This window comes from Ochotona curzoniae, unplaced genomic scaffold, assembly GCF_017591425.1.
Source record: "Ochotona curzoniae isolate NIBS_2020 unplaced genomic scaffold, NIBS_Ocur_1.0 contig_4105, whole genome shotgun sequence".
NCBI classification, from domain to species: Eukaryota; Metazoa; Chordata; class Mammalia; order Lagomorpha; family Ochotonidae; genus Ochotona; species Ochotona curzoniae.
The window spans coordinates 7251872-7267110 of NW_024466129.1; the positions used below are offsets into that span (position 1 = coordinate 7251872).

The window sequence follows — 15239 nt, forward strand, 5'->3', positions numbered from 1 at the left end:
GAAGTTTATCCAGTGTCTTATAACTTTATTATTTGTATATAGAGAACAGATTTCATACATTTCTCTTTTTTAAAAGATGTATTTATTTATTTGAAAGGGAAAACTACTGAGAGGGGGTGGAGAAACAGCTAGATGAATCTTCCATCTGCTGCTTCACATCCCAAATTGTTGCCAGTGGCTGGAGCTGGGCTGACTGGAAGCCAGAAGCCAGGAGCTTCTTCCAGACTTCCTGCCACCCTTGTTGCAAGGACTAAAGCGGTTTTGAGTCACCCTTCATTGCTTTCCCAAGCACAGTAGCAGGGAGCTAGAATGAATGGAAATGAAGCAGCCAAAACTCCAGCTGGTGCCCACATGTGATGCCGGCACTGCAGGTGGTGGCTTTACTCACTGTGCCACAGCACCAGCCGCTCATGTATTTCCTAGACAGTTTTAAAAACATGATGATAATTATTCTTCCCACCTTGTATAATTTAATTTTATTTTTAAATTTTATAATTCGAATTTTAAATGAAATAAAACATGTTCACTTTTTTATTTTGCCTTAAAGACATTAACATTTCTTAGCTTATTAGTTCTATGCCTGTACATCACAGGGAAGTTTCCTTCAAATTTTATTTTATTAACCTTTGCTATAATTGTGTTTTGGATCATTATAAAATTCTCTGTGGGAAAACAAAAGTAGGTTTTAATTGTAAAAGTTGTGTTCCAACATGCGGTTCTGGGGTCTGTGTGTTCTGTAAGAATCCATTTCCTCTGAGCGTGAGAGAGGAAAGCAAGGTTGACTAAAAGCTGCCCAGGTTCTGCCACGCGCCTCCCTCGTTCCAGTGAAGTGTGAGGGGAAGATCATGGACCGGCAAGCAGTGCCCGTTGGCAGTGAGTGATGGCGATTTCACTGACTGGGACATCTGATTGGCCAATTGGAGAAACTTCTGATTTCTAGATTTAACTTTGGAACTCCATGGCTCCCTGCTTTTTTTGTAAAGCACAATTCAGTTTGAGAATGTAGAGAATCATAATATTTTGTTGAGACAGAGACTGAGCAAAAATAGGGGCTCCGACCCATCCTCGGCTGAGCCCGCGCCTAGCTGCTTCTTTCTGCTGGTCAACGTCACACTCCACCTGCAGAGTGAGGATGTAGTGTGTGGCTCAGGAGAAGCAGGTGATTTTCCCCTGTGTCTCACTGGCACCTGCATGCTGGCATGGTGGGGGTGGGGAGCAAGTGCACAGTTATACTGCTTCCTCAAAGTGCAGAGAACAAAGTGTGTTTGGTGTGTGATACATGCGTGACACTTCCTGGGAGTATTCCTTACATGGAAGCGCTGTGTCCTCAGCCTTCCATCTTTAATAGCAGTAGAAATTTTACTTTGTGTTTTTAATTTCTTTCTGTAGAATCTGAATTTCACAGGATTTCGAAAAATCCTTAAAAAGCATGACAAGATCCTGGAAACGTCTCGAGGAGCAGATTGGCGAGTGGCTCATGTAGAAGTGGCCCCATTTTATACATGCAAGAAAATTAACCAGCTCATCTCTGAAACTGAGGTATAGTAATCCACTTACCAGCCATCTGTTTGCAATCACATCCATGTCTGATTTTTAAAAAAATACTTTTTGATTTCCATTCGTCTAAGCAGCTGATAGCTTTCAATATATATTATCTTGTGATTTCTTTCCTTTTGTTTTGCTAGTGTATACTCACCAAGAAATTACTAGAAAAGCACACACACATTCAAAAATATAGTGATGGCACATAAGTATTATTGTATCACTCAGATTTAGCATATCATTTCATAATTTAATAACGTCTTTTTAGGCTGTAGTGACCAATGAACTTGAAGATGGTGACAGACAAAAAGCTATGAAGCGTTTACGCGTCCCCCCTTTGGGAGCTGCTCAGGTCAGTGTGTATGTCAGTGGTTTCTTTGCCTGTCCTCTTGCCTGTTTAGTAATCATACAATTTCCTTAGCTGAGATCACGACTGTAAAACAAAGATTTCAATCACATTTTGTAAGTAATTGTTGCTATTGTCATTTTAGTTTTAGAAACTTTAGTTGACACATATTTTCTTCATAATTAATGATACTGTCACCCAAACTTTCTCTTCTCAACCTTTCCTCCTTATTTATTTTTTTTAAAAATTTTTATTGGAAAGTCAGATATGCAGAGAGGAGGAAAGACAGAGAGGAAGATCTCCCATCCGATGTTTCACTCCCCAAGTGGCTGCAATGGCTGGAACTGAGCCGATGCAAAGCAAGGAGCCAGGAGCTCTTCCAGGTCTCCCACACAGGTACAGGGTTCCAAAGCTTTGGGTTGTCCTCAACTGCTTTCCCAGGCCACAATCAAGGAGCTGGTTGGGAAGCAGGGCTGCTGGTATTAGAACTGATGCTCAAATGGGATCCTGGCATGTGCGAGGTGAGGATTTTAAAATTATAAGGACTTAAACTATACAAACTGGTCCAGACCCGACTCTTGTAGCTATGTAGATAATAGGCCAATGGATAGGACATCTCTGCTTTGTTTTGCTCACAGGTTGTGTGTTTGTGTGGGTGTCTCCTCTCTTTGTCTCTCTGCCTTTCAAATAAATAAAGAAAGGAAAATTCTTAGAAATGATACCAGTAGTGCCCATGAAGTTAAAAACTCCCCATTCTTCAAAAGACACTGTACCAACAATGAAAGAAATGCATTGCATTATTAGAAAATACGTGTAAAACGTAGCTGGTAAAGGATTTGTATCAAAACATAGAAAGGATTTCATTATTCAACAAAAAGCACCTCTACCTAAAAATTAATACAAGATTTCAATAGACAGGTTAATGCATATATAAGCTGTTGGCATGTGACAGAATACTTAATACGATCAGGCATTAGGGAAGAGTAAATTCAAACTGTAATGAGATAATACTATTAGAATAACTAATATTCCAAAAGTAATGTTAAATATTTGAGGGACCGGAATTTTCATATTTCTTATGTTGATGCAGTGTAAAATTAAGCATACTAGAAAGCAGTTTGACAGTTTTTTAAAAAGTTAAAAATGCATTTTGCATGCTGTTATACTCTTAGCTCTATATCAGAAAAAAAGCTTATGTCAGAAAAAAACCCTTATACCCAAATGCTCCTAGCAGTAGCTTTGTTTATAATAGCCTAAAATTAGTTAGGAACCCAAATGTCCATTAGTAGGCGAATGGATAAATAATATGTAATGTTATCCATACAATGGATAAAAAGGAGTAACTTATTGATAAGGCAACAACATGGATGCCTCTGAGATGCCTTATGCTGAAAGAATGCAGACAAAAAAATAGCTGTTGTGTGTGATTGCACTTCCCTGAGTCTGCAGAGTGCGAAGTGCTGAGGACGGCAAGGACATGAGCAGGTGGGCACTGTAGGATGGTTTAAAGGAAAGGGTTAAGAGAGGCATGAGGGAATTCCTGGAAGTCACGGTTATAAAAATGCATATCCACATCTGCGTTTACACTGTCATGGTTTTAGTGGTGGTTTCATAGGCTGGCTGTAAACAATAAATATAGCTCATTTGTGACAGCTTAGGTGATAAAAGTTTTTAATAATAGGCATCTAATATTTAAAGTGTTTGAAAATAGAATTTATATAGCATCCAGAAGTTAAAATGAAAACAAATTATATACTCTAAGTATATAATTGTGTAACAGTTATGTCTGAATAAAGTTATTAAAGTGATTTAAAAAAATGTAGTTACTTAGGAACTTATGTGGAGGTATTAAACTAAAAACTCACGGAAGTGTGGTGAGGGGAAGGTTTCTGGATCAGGTTGTTCCAAGGTAATGCAAATGTTGTGTTTTGTAAGAGGAGTACTGAGTACTACATAGTACTGTACCATGATACATTGGGAACAGTCTAAACACCTTGGCATACAGTATTTTGCATATATAAGAAAATATGCAGTTTTTCAAACTAAAGTTAATTAGAAAGAAAGCAAATCATTATCTTCCTCTGGATGTTTTCAGTCTGATCCCAGTTATGGATAGATAACACTTAAGTCAGGTTGAGTCTCAGTATTGTTGAAGATGTTTAGAAAACATCTAAAATACCTGAAATATAATGCTGCCTCTAAAAGCAATAGCAATTTTTGCAATATTCATTGGAAATACCTAAGTCCGTAGATGATTTCTTAATGCGTCTATTTCTTTTATTTTTGAAAAATTAGTTTATTTTTATTTATTTGAAAGACAAAGTGAGAAAGAGAAAATGATATCTTCCATCTGTCCCTAAATGTAAAGGACAGCAGGGAGTTTTCCAGGCAGAAGTGAGGAGCCATGACCCGTTCCAGATGTCTCACATTAATGGCAGGGAGCTGGCTGCTTGAGGAGTGTATCATCCGATGCATCCCAGGTTGCGTGTGAACAGGAGACTGCCCAACGTGGTGTGGAGACTTTATCCCGATCCCTTCAGGGTCAGGTGCAGCATCCTACGCAGTGATCCCACTGCTGCACCACAGCACACACCTCTACAGTGAAAATCCACGGAATTTGCAATAGTTAAGAAAACAGTGGTTTGTAAAATCACTTTCTCTATACAAAGTTGAATCATATCAGAGAAGAACTTTTTTTAAACTTAACACAGTCTGGAAATTCTGACTTTGTGCCTGATGTGCTAGTCCCTTCAGAATATCTAGTTTATTTTAAAATGTCGATTTTAAGTCCCTCCTCAGGAGGCAAGTGTTTGGTCAGTGGTGGTGACACCCTTGTGATAACCAGATCCCCTAGAAGGGCGCCTCGTTTTAGGCCCTGGCTCCTCTCTGCTGAAGCACACTCTGGGAGGCAGCGGGAGAGCTCTCTGCTTGTTGAATCTGCCAGGTTCCGTGGGAGAGACCTGGAATTCAGTGCTGGACTCCTGGATTGGGCTCAGCCCAGCCTTGTCTGTTAGAAACATCGGAACAGTGTACCAGTGGAACAAAACTTTCTGTAGGTCTGACTAGCTGTCTGTCTGGGCGCTCTCTTTTCCTCTCTGTCTCTCTCATTCTCACTGCCTTTCAAATATATAAAAATAATTAAGAAAAATTACTACAGGGTAGTATAAGTTCTGGTAGAAAATGATGTTCTTATTTTGACTATTCCCTCTAGTACCCGTTGGACAAAGCATGCAGACTTTAACTGAGCAGCCGTGACTCACCAAATGTAGAGGTGTATACATTTTAGAAATTAAATTGCCTGTTAGGTCTCCTGCAGAAAAACTCAGTGCACATACAATGTAATACCTACAATTGTCATCTTATTTTGAGACTCAGATTTGTATAAATAATTCAATTAAGTGGCAACTCCATGTGCTGTAGGACGGGGAGAGATGGATGGTCCTCTGGCTTAGATTTACAGGTGCACTGCTTATAAAATATATTCATAGCAGAAATTTGGGCTCCGTGATACTGGTAAGTCACGGTGTCCGGCCGGGTACTCAGAGTGCTGTTTCTCTCTTCACAGCCTGCGCCAGCGTGGACTACTTTTAGAGTCGGTCTCTTTTGTGGAATATTCATTGTACTGAATATAACACTTGTGCTTGCCGGTAAGTAGTTTCCGTCTTGAATTATTCATGTGTCATAGTGTGACTGTGTCATCTTCTGTCCATCTGTAATGAAACAAGCATGCATCTGCCAAAGCAGCCGAGAGGAATAGGTTGGGATTAGGTTTTGGTTTTTGTAATTGATATGGACTTTTTCGTCATTGTTATTTATTTTTTCCTCTCTTTGGGTAAGGTTATACTTTCAAGCATTGCTAGTGTGTGCTCTCTGATTCTGCAACGTTTCCAGTTTTTATCTAAGGTTGCTTAGAACTCAGTAATCAAGAACTTTATCTTCCTTAATCATAGATGAGGTTAAAGAGTGTGTTATAGAAGTCATTCAGCTTGCTTATTGGAAACACTAACATCCTTCCAGGACATAATTACAGTTACTTCACATACAGTTTTAAGAAAACTGGTTATGCAATTTCATAGTCTATGGAAATGAAAAATCAGGAAGTAGGAAGGATTGCTGAAATAATGTAACAGCAAAGGAGGCATAATCTTATTTAACTCTCCTCCAAATTGGCAAAACTCTCAATCGTATGTCGTATTGTTGATGACTACTTGTTGAAATACTTAAACATTTTTTTATTTATTTGAAAGGAAGCAATATAGAGAGAAGTCTTTAATCTCTTGGTTTGTCCCCGAGCATGGCCCAGTCCAGAGCCGGGTGCTCGGCTACTTCCCACGTGGGTGCAGGGCTTTAAGGACCTGGGCCATCTTCCACCTGAGCTGGGTCAGTGGGACAGCTGGAACTGGAAGCGGTGCCCCGGTGGGAAACTGGTGTCATTGGTGGTGACATAGCCCACCACATCACAGGATCCCAAAACACTTTTTCTGGGGTTGCTTGTTTGTGTTTTCTTTGTGGAAAGTCCACACTGTGCTGGTTTTTCCCAGCATCCTTTGCCAGCCATTCTTTTGATCGTGACAGTGAAGTGATAAAGCAGCTGGGCTCAATCATGAAATTTATTGTTTACATTCATTTCCTCCCTAGGCAATCTTACTCAACCCTCCAGCTATAAATGCCATCTATATGCTAATGGTCCAAGTATACATCCTCTCTCTTCTGAATGATATTTGAAGTCTAATGGCTATCTCAAACTTAGGTACACACAGAACCCCCTTTGACTTTTACCCCTAGATGTGCTTTCTCTTCTATGTGACACCATCTTTCATCCCAATTTGGTTGAAAATCTTCCAGTGTCTCTTCCTTACACTCTATCTCCAGTGTCTTTAACAAATCCTGTTGCCCTGTCTTCCAAAAACAGTCTAAATCTAATCACTTCTCAACCCTCACCTCCTTCACCAGCACCGTCGTTATCTGTGCAGCCATTTCTTTTCTTTTTAGGATTTATGTATTTTTATTGGAAAGGCAAATTGACAGAGAGGAGGAGATACAAAGAGAAAGATCTTCTGTCCGTTAGTTCACTCCTCTAGTAGCTGCAACAGCCAGAACTGAGCTGATCTGAAGCCAGGAGCCAGGAGCTTGTTTTGGGTCTCCCATGTGGGAGCAGGGTCCCAAGGCTCCGGGCTGTCCACTATTGCTTTCCCAGGCCACAAGCAGGGAGCTGGATGGGAAGTGGAGCAGCTGGGATATAAACTGGCACCCATATGGGGTCCTGGCTTATGTAAGGCAAGGATTTAGCTACTAGGCAACTGCTCTGGGCCCACAACCATTTCTTTTTTAGCACACCTCAGTAGCTCTTCTGAACTTGTCTCCCTGCAGCTACTCCTGCCTCCTCCTCTTGCGCGCCTTGGAACTGTTGACTGGGCTTGTTCCAGGCTTTTTTTCTCTGTGTGAAGGGATTCAAGGAACAAGCCTATAGGTGCATAGGAAAGCACAATTTGTTTAAAAGGACAGTACACACTCAAACTTGAGTGTGATGAGGCTGTCTTGATGAGACAAGAATTGCTGCCCTCAGCAAAGGTGGAGTTTTCCTGTTACAGGACAAGGAGGTGGAACCCTAATTAAATACCCCAGTGAGAAGGAGTTTGGGGCAGAACTTGGTTGTTAACTTGGGGGATCTCAGAAGTGTTACTGTGTCTCCATGCGGAGCTTTCATGTACACGTGGTCCTCTCTAGGGAACCCGTCTGTACGTCATGGGAGGTAAGAATCAGGAGCGCCAAGAATGGCTGTTCAGAGCCAGAGTCATGTTGGGTTGACATGGAAGGTTTGAGTGATTCAGGACTGCTGGCAGTCCCTCAGCTCCTCTTTGCTTATGGACTGCCTCCCTCCCCACATTGCTTAGAATCACCAGTGTCCTTTTGAAATGTGTGTCAGGTCACACCATTTTCCTGTTTAAGATCTAGCCATGGCTTGTCCTGCAATGGAACTTGAACTCCCTGCTATAGCAAACAGGACCCTACAGGATCTCACCTCCACCTCTGGGCGCTGTTGACTTTGTATCCATTAATCTTGCCCCACACTCAATTTCGTTTTGTTCCCTACCATATTTGTGTTATTACTGCTCCTTGACTGCACCAATTCCATTGTCTTGTAAGAGTGGTGCAAGGCACTTCCCCAAGATGTATGCAGGGGTATACTCATTTTATTCATTCAGGCCTCTACCCAAATGCTGCCTTCAGTAAGGCCTTTCCTGATCACCTTGTGCTAAGATAGTAATTTACTCTGTTCTGCCCCTTTGTGTCTTTTAAATCTACGTTCGTTTCCTGAGTTCTTATGATTACATAACATTGTATATTATGCTTCTTGTTAACTGTCTTTCCACTGGAAAAGTCTTCTCACGCTGTTGTGTCTTCTGACCACCATTGTGTCTCTAACACATGGAATACTTCTTGGACTGTAACAGGGACCCATAAAATACTGGGAATGTCGGAATGGAGACGGAAGTAAGTGATACAGAGGAAACACACAAGTGACGAAAAACAGACATAAAATCTCAAAGCTTCTTGCAGACAAAAGCTTTTAATTTAAGGACAAAGTCTGTGTAATTATGCTTATGATGATAACTGAATCATTAAGGAAAATTAATTTCTGCATGATGAATTTTGAGACGAAATTGATTTACAGACAGATGTTCTTTTTTGGGGAAAGATTTGTTTTGCTTTTTGTTTGAAAGTCATAGTTATAGCATGAAAGAGAGACAGAAAAAGAGATCTTCACTGAATTACTCCCCAAATGGCCACTGTAGCTGGAGCTGAGCTGATTCAAAACCAAGAGCCAGGAGCTTCTTTACGTGTCACCATTGTGTCTGAAGGGCCCAAGGGCCTGAGCCATCCTCCACTGTTTTTCCAGGCCATAAGCAGGGAGCTGGATGGGAGTGGAGCCAGGATTCAAACCTGCACCATGTAGGGTGCTGGCAATGTAGAGTTTGCCTTAACCTACTACTAGGGCCCAAAACAGATGTTACTTTTACATATTTATTTACTTGTTTTACTTGAAAAGCAGAATGAGAAAGGAAGAAAGCAAGCTTCCGTTTGTTGGTTCACTCGCCAAATGGCTGTGATGACTGCGGAGGCTGCAAGGTGATGAACCCAGAATCCATTGCGGTCTCCCCATCAGTGTCAGGGACTAAGGGACACAGGCCATCGCGCACTGCTCTCACTGATGCAGCAAGTAGGAATCCAGCTGGCATTCTGATACAGGCTGCTGAGATCTCAAACAGGGCTTCCTTGTGCTACAGTGGTAGTCCCAGCCTGCAGCGAAACTTGACTTAAAAAAGATAATGCTGATATCCCTTATACTTTGTTTTGGACTTTTAATGATCTTAGTAATGCCAAACCAGGTATTTTTTCAACTGGCATGCTTATTTTGTATTCCAGAGAGCATGAATTTTTTATTTTTGCATTTCAGACCCCTGTAGTGCCAAGCATAGAGCAGATGTCTGAGAAATAAGTTACTGAACTCATTATTTCTCATAAATATTTTTCTTAAGGCTTTAAATTGTGTGTGATGAAATTATAACTCAGGTTATAATGGCTTCTGGTGAATATATGAGCTTTTACATAGCTGACAATGTTTTTGTGTTTTCCTTCCCAGCAGTAGTTACTCAAGGTCAACTTTACTATCTACACTAAGCTCATGGTTAATACAATTAAGATTTATGATCATACTTGAAATATCATTTATTTAGGGTGAACACAGTCTATTGACATGGAAATTCTCCAATTAAAAATAGTTGTGTAGGTTATCAAGCTAGCTGTTGTGGGAAAAAAAGCCTGTGTTTTTTTCCTAGCTTTAGCAAATCTGGATTTAAAGACCTCACTTTGGTCAGTTTCTTCATCTGCTTAATGAGCTTAAATACCTTGAATTTATAGAGTTGTTTTAGAATTCATTCAGTGTGTAGGTTTTCGGAATCACCTGACTGCTTGGTATTCATGAGTCTTAAGACAGAAAAGCGAGCCTCCTAGCCTGTTAAGTTGATCATGCCATAGACGTTGAGGCGTAGATTACAGTGGTAGTAATAGTACGCGGTAAAAGCGGGTCTGAATGTTCCAAGTGGGTTGGAGGAAGAAATGATTTTTTTTCCAATTGGCAGCATCAAAGAAGACTGGAAGCAATGGCATTTATGGTAGGCAGTGATGGAATGAAAGGCTTTCAACAGAAGGAGACTGAGGAACAGGGAGATTTTGTTGATCTGGAGTGAGATTAAGGGTGTAGGAGGATGGGGTTGGTTACTTTTTAATCTTCTGTCTCCAAGATATGAGTTTAGTGTTAGCATTATCATTAAATAAGGCTTAATAAAAACTGTGTGTATGTATGAGAAAGAGAGAGAGTTAATTTAAGTAACTTGGTATGCTAGTATTATGATTGTTGCAGTAAATAATTTGGTAGTATATGCAAAAGAATTAAGTGCAATCAGTTTTTTCAAAGGTGCAGGACAAATTGAAGTGCGTTTCCTTAGTGGCGTTTGTGAAGCAGACTGGTGCATTTTGAACGTGTGTGGTTTAGCATTGTGTTCTCTGCCTTCAGAACCCTGCTGTGCGTCCAGCAGAGGAGTGCTGGAGTAGGAACTCCAGCTGTGCTCCTCAGTCACCTCCCAGTGGGCGCCGAGGCACCAGTGCGGAGAGTCTGAATGCACGCAGGGTCCTCTCGCAGAGCTTCACATAAAAATAATGCACATAATTGCTGTGATTTCTCAAAGGGACAGGACCTGTTGTTTTGTAATTTGCCTGAAAAATCACATATTCCAGATACTGAATATCATAGTAATGTAAAGTTGCCTGTTTTGACTTTTATGTGAGATTTGTTCTGTGATAGACATTAGCAAAGTTTAATTTAGTCCAATCATATTATGCTGTATTTATGTCATATTCTGTATTTATGTCATATTATGCTGTATTTATGTATTGATTTATCTGTGTAAGTCAATGTAAGGATATGAAAACAGGCAGTGCCCTTATTTGGTGTTTAGTAATAAGAATATTAGTAAAGTCTGGAGAGTAATTTGTATTTATAATCATAGTCACTTGGATGAAGCCATTTTGTGTGGGTAACTCTAGTTAATCAAGATAATCAAGATAACTTGGACATTGGAGCAGTGAAACGTGCAAGGAGAGTACTCACTGGCATTATTTTTTTTAATAGCAAAAAAAAAAAACCCTCAGATATCTCTCATATGCCTACTTGCTATCCGTCCCCAATTTCATACATTTTAACAGTTGTTTGAATTCTATGTAAATGGAATCATACAATGAACACGTTTTGTGTCTGCTACCTTCTGCCTGATATTTATGAAATTCATTTGTATTATTTTTAAAGATTGATTTATTTTTATTGGAAAGGCTGATAGAGAGGAGGAGAGACAAAGAAAGATCTGTCCACCGATCTGAAGCAGAGAGCTGGATGGAAAGTAGAGTAGCCAGGATTAGAACTGGTACCCATATGGGATCCAGGAGCATGCAAGGTGAGGGCTTTAGCCACGAGGCTAATGTGTGGGGCCCCATTCCTATATTTAGTTTTCATTGTCATGTTTATAAACTATTTTCTCTGGGTACAAATATACGAAAAATTGCTTATATTGATTAGTTCTCATTTCCACGAAGATCTCTGTTATTTCCAGTTAGGAGATGATCACAAATAACATTGCAATTTTAACATCCTCAGACATGGCTTTTGGCGACTGCTTTATACAGGCACTGTTATGAGAGCTGAGTCTTAGCTTAGTGTGTCTTTATACAGGCACTGTTAGGAGAGCTGAGTCTTAGCTTAGTGTGTCTTTATACAGGCACTGTTAGGAGAGCTGAGTCTTAGCTTAGTGTGTATTTATTTTTTGTGAATACGCCAAATTTCTCCAAAGCGCTGTGCTCAATTTCATTCACATCATTCACTTTTTAAAAAAAAGATTTATTTTATTTTTATTGGAAAGGCAGATATACAGAGAGAAGGAAAGGCTTTTTGGGTAGTGCTTCTCATTAGGGGATGGGTAGCAAGTAGGTATATGGTAAGTATCTGAATGGTTTTTAGGATTTTGATATTATAAAATATAAAGAGAGGAAGATCTTTCATCCTTTGATTCACTTCCCAAGTGGCCACAATGGCCGGAGCTGAGCCGATCTGAAGTCAGGTGCCAGGAGCCTCTTCTGGGTCTCTCATGTGAATGCAGAGTCTCAAGGTTTTGGACTGTCCTCGACTGCTTTCCCAGGCCACAAGCAGGGAGCTGGATGGGAAGTGGGGGCAACCAGGATTAGAACCAACACCGGTATGGTATCCCGTTGCTGGGCTACCAAGCAGTGCCTCATCATTCATTTTATTATGTTAATGCTATCCTGTGTAATTTAATTATAAATATTTAGATAATATAATTTTCCTAAACATTCACGATTGGTAGGTATCTGGTTTTTAGGAATTTGCTATTATTAAAAATATACAGTATGATAGCAGGTGAAAGTGTGGTAGAAGTGATAAAGTGAATGAGTGCATGGAAGCCTCTTGGATGCTGGCCTTCTTGCTCCACGTGCTGATTTGCTTTATCACTACTCATCGTACTGCTTATGCTTTTACCGAGTTTCTGTATGTAACACCTGAAAGTTATGGTAGGGGTTGGCGTTGTGGCCCAGTGGGTTAAGCTGCTGCTTATGCCTGTGGCCCATGTCGGAGCCTCTGGTTCAATACTAGTGACTGCTTCTCTGGGTATCTACTAATGTGCCTGGACAACAGCAGGTGAGACCTACGTACCTGGTTCCCTAATACCTACGTAGAAAACCAGGTGGGTTTTCCTGGCTCTTGCCTTCAGTCTGGCCCAAACATGATTTTGGGCTAAAAGGAAGTTTGTATTAGAAAATGAATGAGTTGTGTGAGTGCTGATAGAGATAAAAAATTAAAAAAGAAAAAAGCTAAGTAGAAAATGCAATTTTTCGCGGTGACTCTGCACAGCAAGGTTTGTTATGTCTTAATCTCTAGTCAATCTATAAAATTTGTTTCAGTGATGGATCCCGTGTTTACTGGCTCACTCCCTAAATCCCCACTACAAGGCTGGGTTAGCCGGAATCTAGGAGCCCGGACCTCCATCTTGGTCCCCCATGTTGAGCCATTGTCCGGCTGTTTCCCAGGATGCATTAGCAGGAAGCTGGTCTAGAAGTAGATTAGCCAGGGCTCGGCCAGCACTCTGATACGGGACACAGACACCCCAAGCAGTGGTTTAACACTGTGGCATAACACCAGCCCTGTCAACTTTTTTGGCTGACTGTGGAGCTCAAGGATATTATTTTGTTGAAGATCATAGATTTTAAAAACCTTGAGGATTTTCTAGTTCTTATTTGGATTTCATAAACAGCATATTTGAGGCTGGTGCTTTGCTATACTATGCTATGCCTGCAGTGCCAATGTGCCTTATGGGTCCTGGCTTTTCCATTTCAAATCTAGCTCTCTGTTTATGGCCTGGGAAAGCAGTGCAGAATGGCTCAAGTCTTTGGGTTCCTGCATTCACATAAGAGACCCACAAGAAGCTCCTCGCTTCCTGTTGGCTCAGCTTCAACTGTTATAGCCATTTGGACAGTGAAACAGTGGATGCAAGAGTCTTTGTTTATCCTCTTTGTGTAGTCTGCCTTTCAAATAAAGCATTTAAAAATATATTACATTTTCCCTTTCATGTCAGTTTTCTTCACTTGTACAGAATACTGCTGAACAGGCTGTTTATCTTCTTTTTGTCCAGAATCACAGGTGTTAAATAATCAAAATTAGAAAATTTTGGTAGACCGGAACTTATCTGTCACTATTTGTAGTAAAACAACGTAAAGCATGTACTTAACAAAGGAATTGGTAATAGCATCTTCAGGCCTATTAATTACATTTTCCCACTGCAGTTGTTTGTTTATTTCTTTTGGTGAGATGAAATTCACATAATGTGAAATGAACCATTTGGAGTGGCTGAATCATTGGCATTTATTACATTCTTATTAGTGTGCAACTTGTTTCTACTTTCCAAGAGTCTTTGACACTCCAGAAGGAAACCCCAGGCTCCCGTCCGTCTCTCCCAGCTGCTGGCTGGTTCCAGTCGTCCCCCCCCGTGTTTATGAATTACCCGCTGTGAATGTCTTATGGACATGGACTCGTAATCTGCAGTGTGCTGTGTCCAGCTTACTTTGCATTTTTAAAGACTGTATTATAGCTCCTAACTTTGCTTGTTTGTTTTATGACTGAATAATACTCTGTTTTAGGTACAAACCAGAATTTGTGCATGTCTGATTAGTTGATAAACATTTGGGTTGTTTTTCTCCTGGCTTTTGTAAGTGGTACAACTTACATGGCTTTGAGGACCTATTGAATTTACTGGGAAATTGCCATCTAGAGGCTGCACAATTTTCTATTTCCATCAGCAGTTAATGAGGGTTTGGTTTTCTGCAAATTCTGTCCAAAACTTGTTATTTTCCAAGTTCTTTGTTTTCCTGTTTTTTTTTAACTTATTGACGTGAGTATGAGAGACATTTTGTTTTTGACACTTACATTCTCTATGTTCTTATTAAGTGTCTTTACATTTATTTGTTGGTCATTTATTATTTTATGTGGAAAAATGTCTACCTGAGTCCTCTGCCCATCTATAACAGGATTGGTTGTCTTCTTCTTTTAAATTATTTGATTTATTTTAAAAGCAGAGTGACAAGGAAAGAGAGATCTGTGTTCTGGTTCACTCCGCAGTGGGTGCAGGGGCCAAGAGTGAGCCACCTGAAGGCAGGAGCCAGAAACCCCATTCATGCCTGCCAAGTGCTTGGGCCAACTTCCGCTGCTTTCCCTGGGCATTAGCAGGGAGCTGGACTAGAAGAGAAACTGCTAGGACCTGAACCAGTGTCTTTGTGGGATGCCGGCATTGCAGGTGGCAGCTTAATCTACTGCTCTCTAGAATGTTCAGCCCCCTGTTAGTCTGTTGATTAAGTTCTATGGCTTCTTTACCTGTTCTGGATAGTAAGCCCTTGTCAGGTGTCATATCTAAGGATCCATTGTTAAATATAAGGTCATGAAGATTTACTCTGTTCTTTTCTAAGACTTTTGGTTCATATATGGAGGCCTTCAGTCTGTTTTAGCTAATCTTTATAAATGATGTGTTATAGGGCATCCAGTTGTTGTTGTTTGCGTGTGGCTGTCCAGTAGCCCAGCACCGTTGTTGAAGATGATACTCTTTTGCATTGCATCTTCTCAGCACTATGTAAAAATTAATCAACCATAGATGGGTGCTTATTTCGCAATTCTCAGTCACATAACAGATTCAAAATCAAGCTACTTGGTTTAGTGGTCTTATAAGCAGGAAAG

The 15239-nt window shown here is 40.4% G+C and overlaps 1 protein-coding gene across 3 annotated transcripts in view; it reads left to right on the top strand.

The window, feature by feature from the left end:
• Positions 1-15239, top strand: part of XPR1 (xenotropic and polytropic retrovirus receptor 1) — a 186397-nt gene that overhangs the window by 115388 nt on the left and 55770 nt on the right. For all 3 annotated transcript variants that reach the window (XM_040984348.1, XM_040984350.1, XM_040984349.1), the window contains exons 5-7: positions 1390-1539; positions 1811-1894; positions 5454-5535. In XM_040984348.1, coding sequence (XP_040840282.1) covers positions 1390-1539; positions 1811-1894; positions 5454-5535 — 316 coding nt within the window. The remainder of the gene's footprint in view (positions 1-1389; positions 1540-1810; positions 1895-5453; positions 5536-15239) is intronic.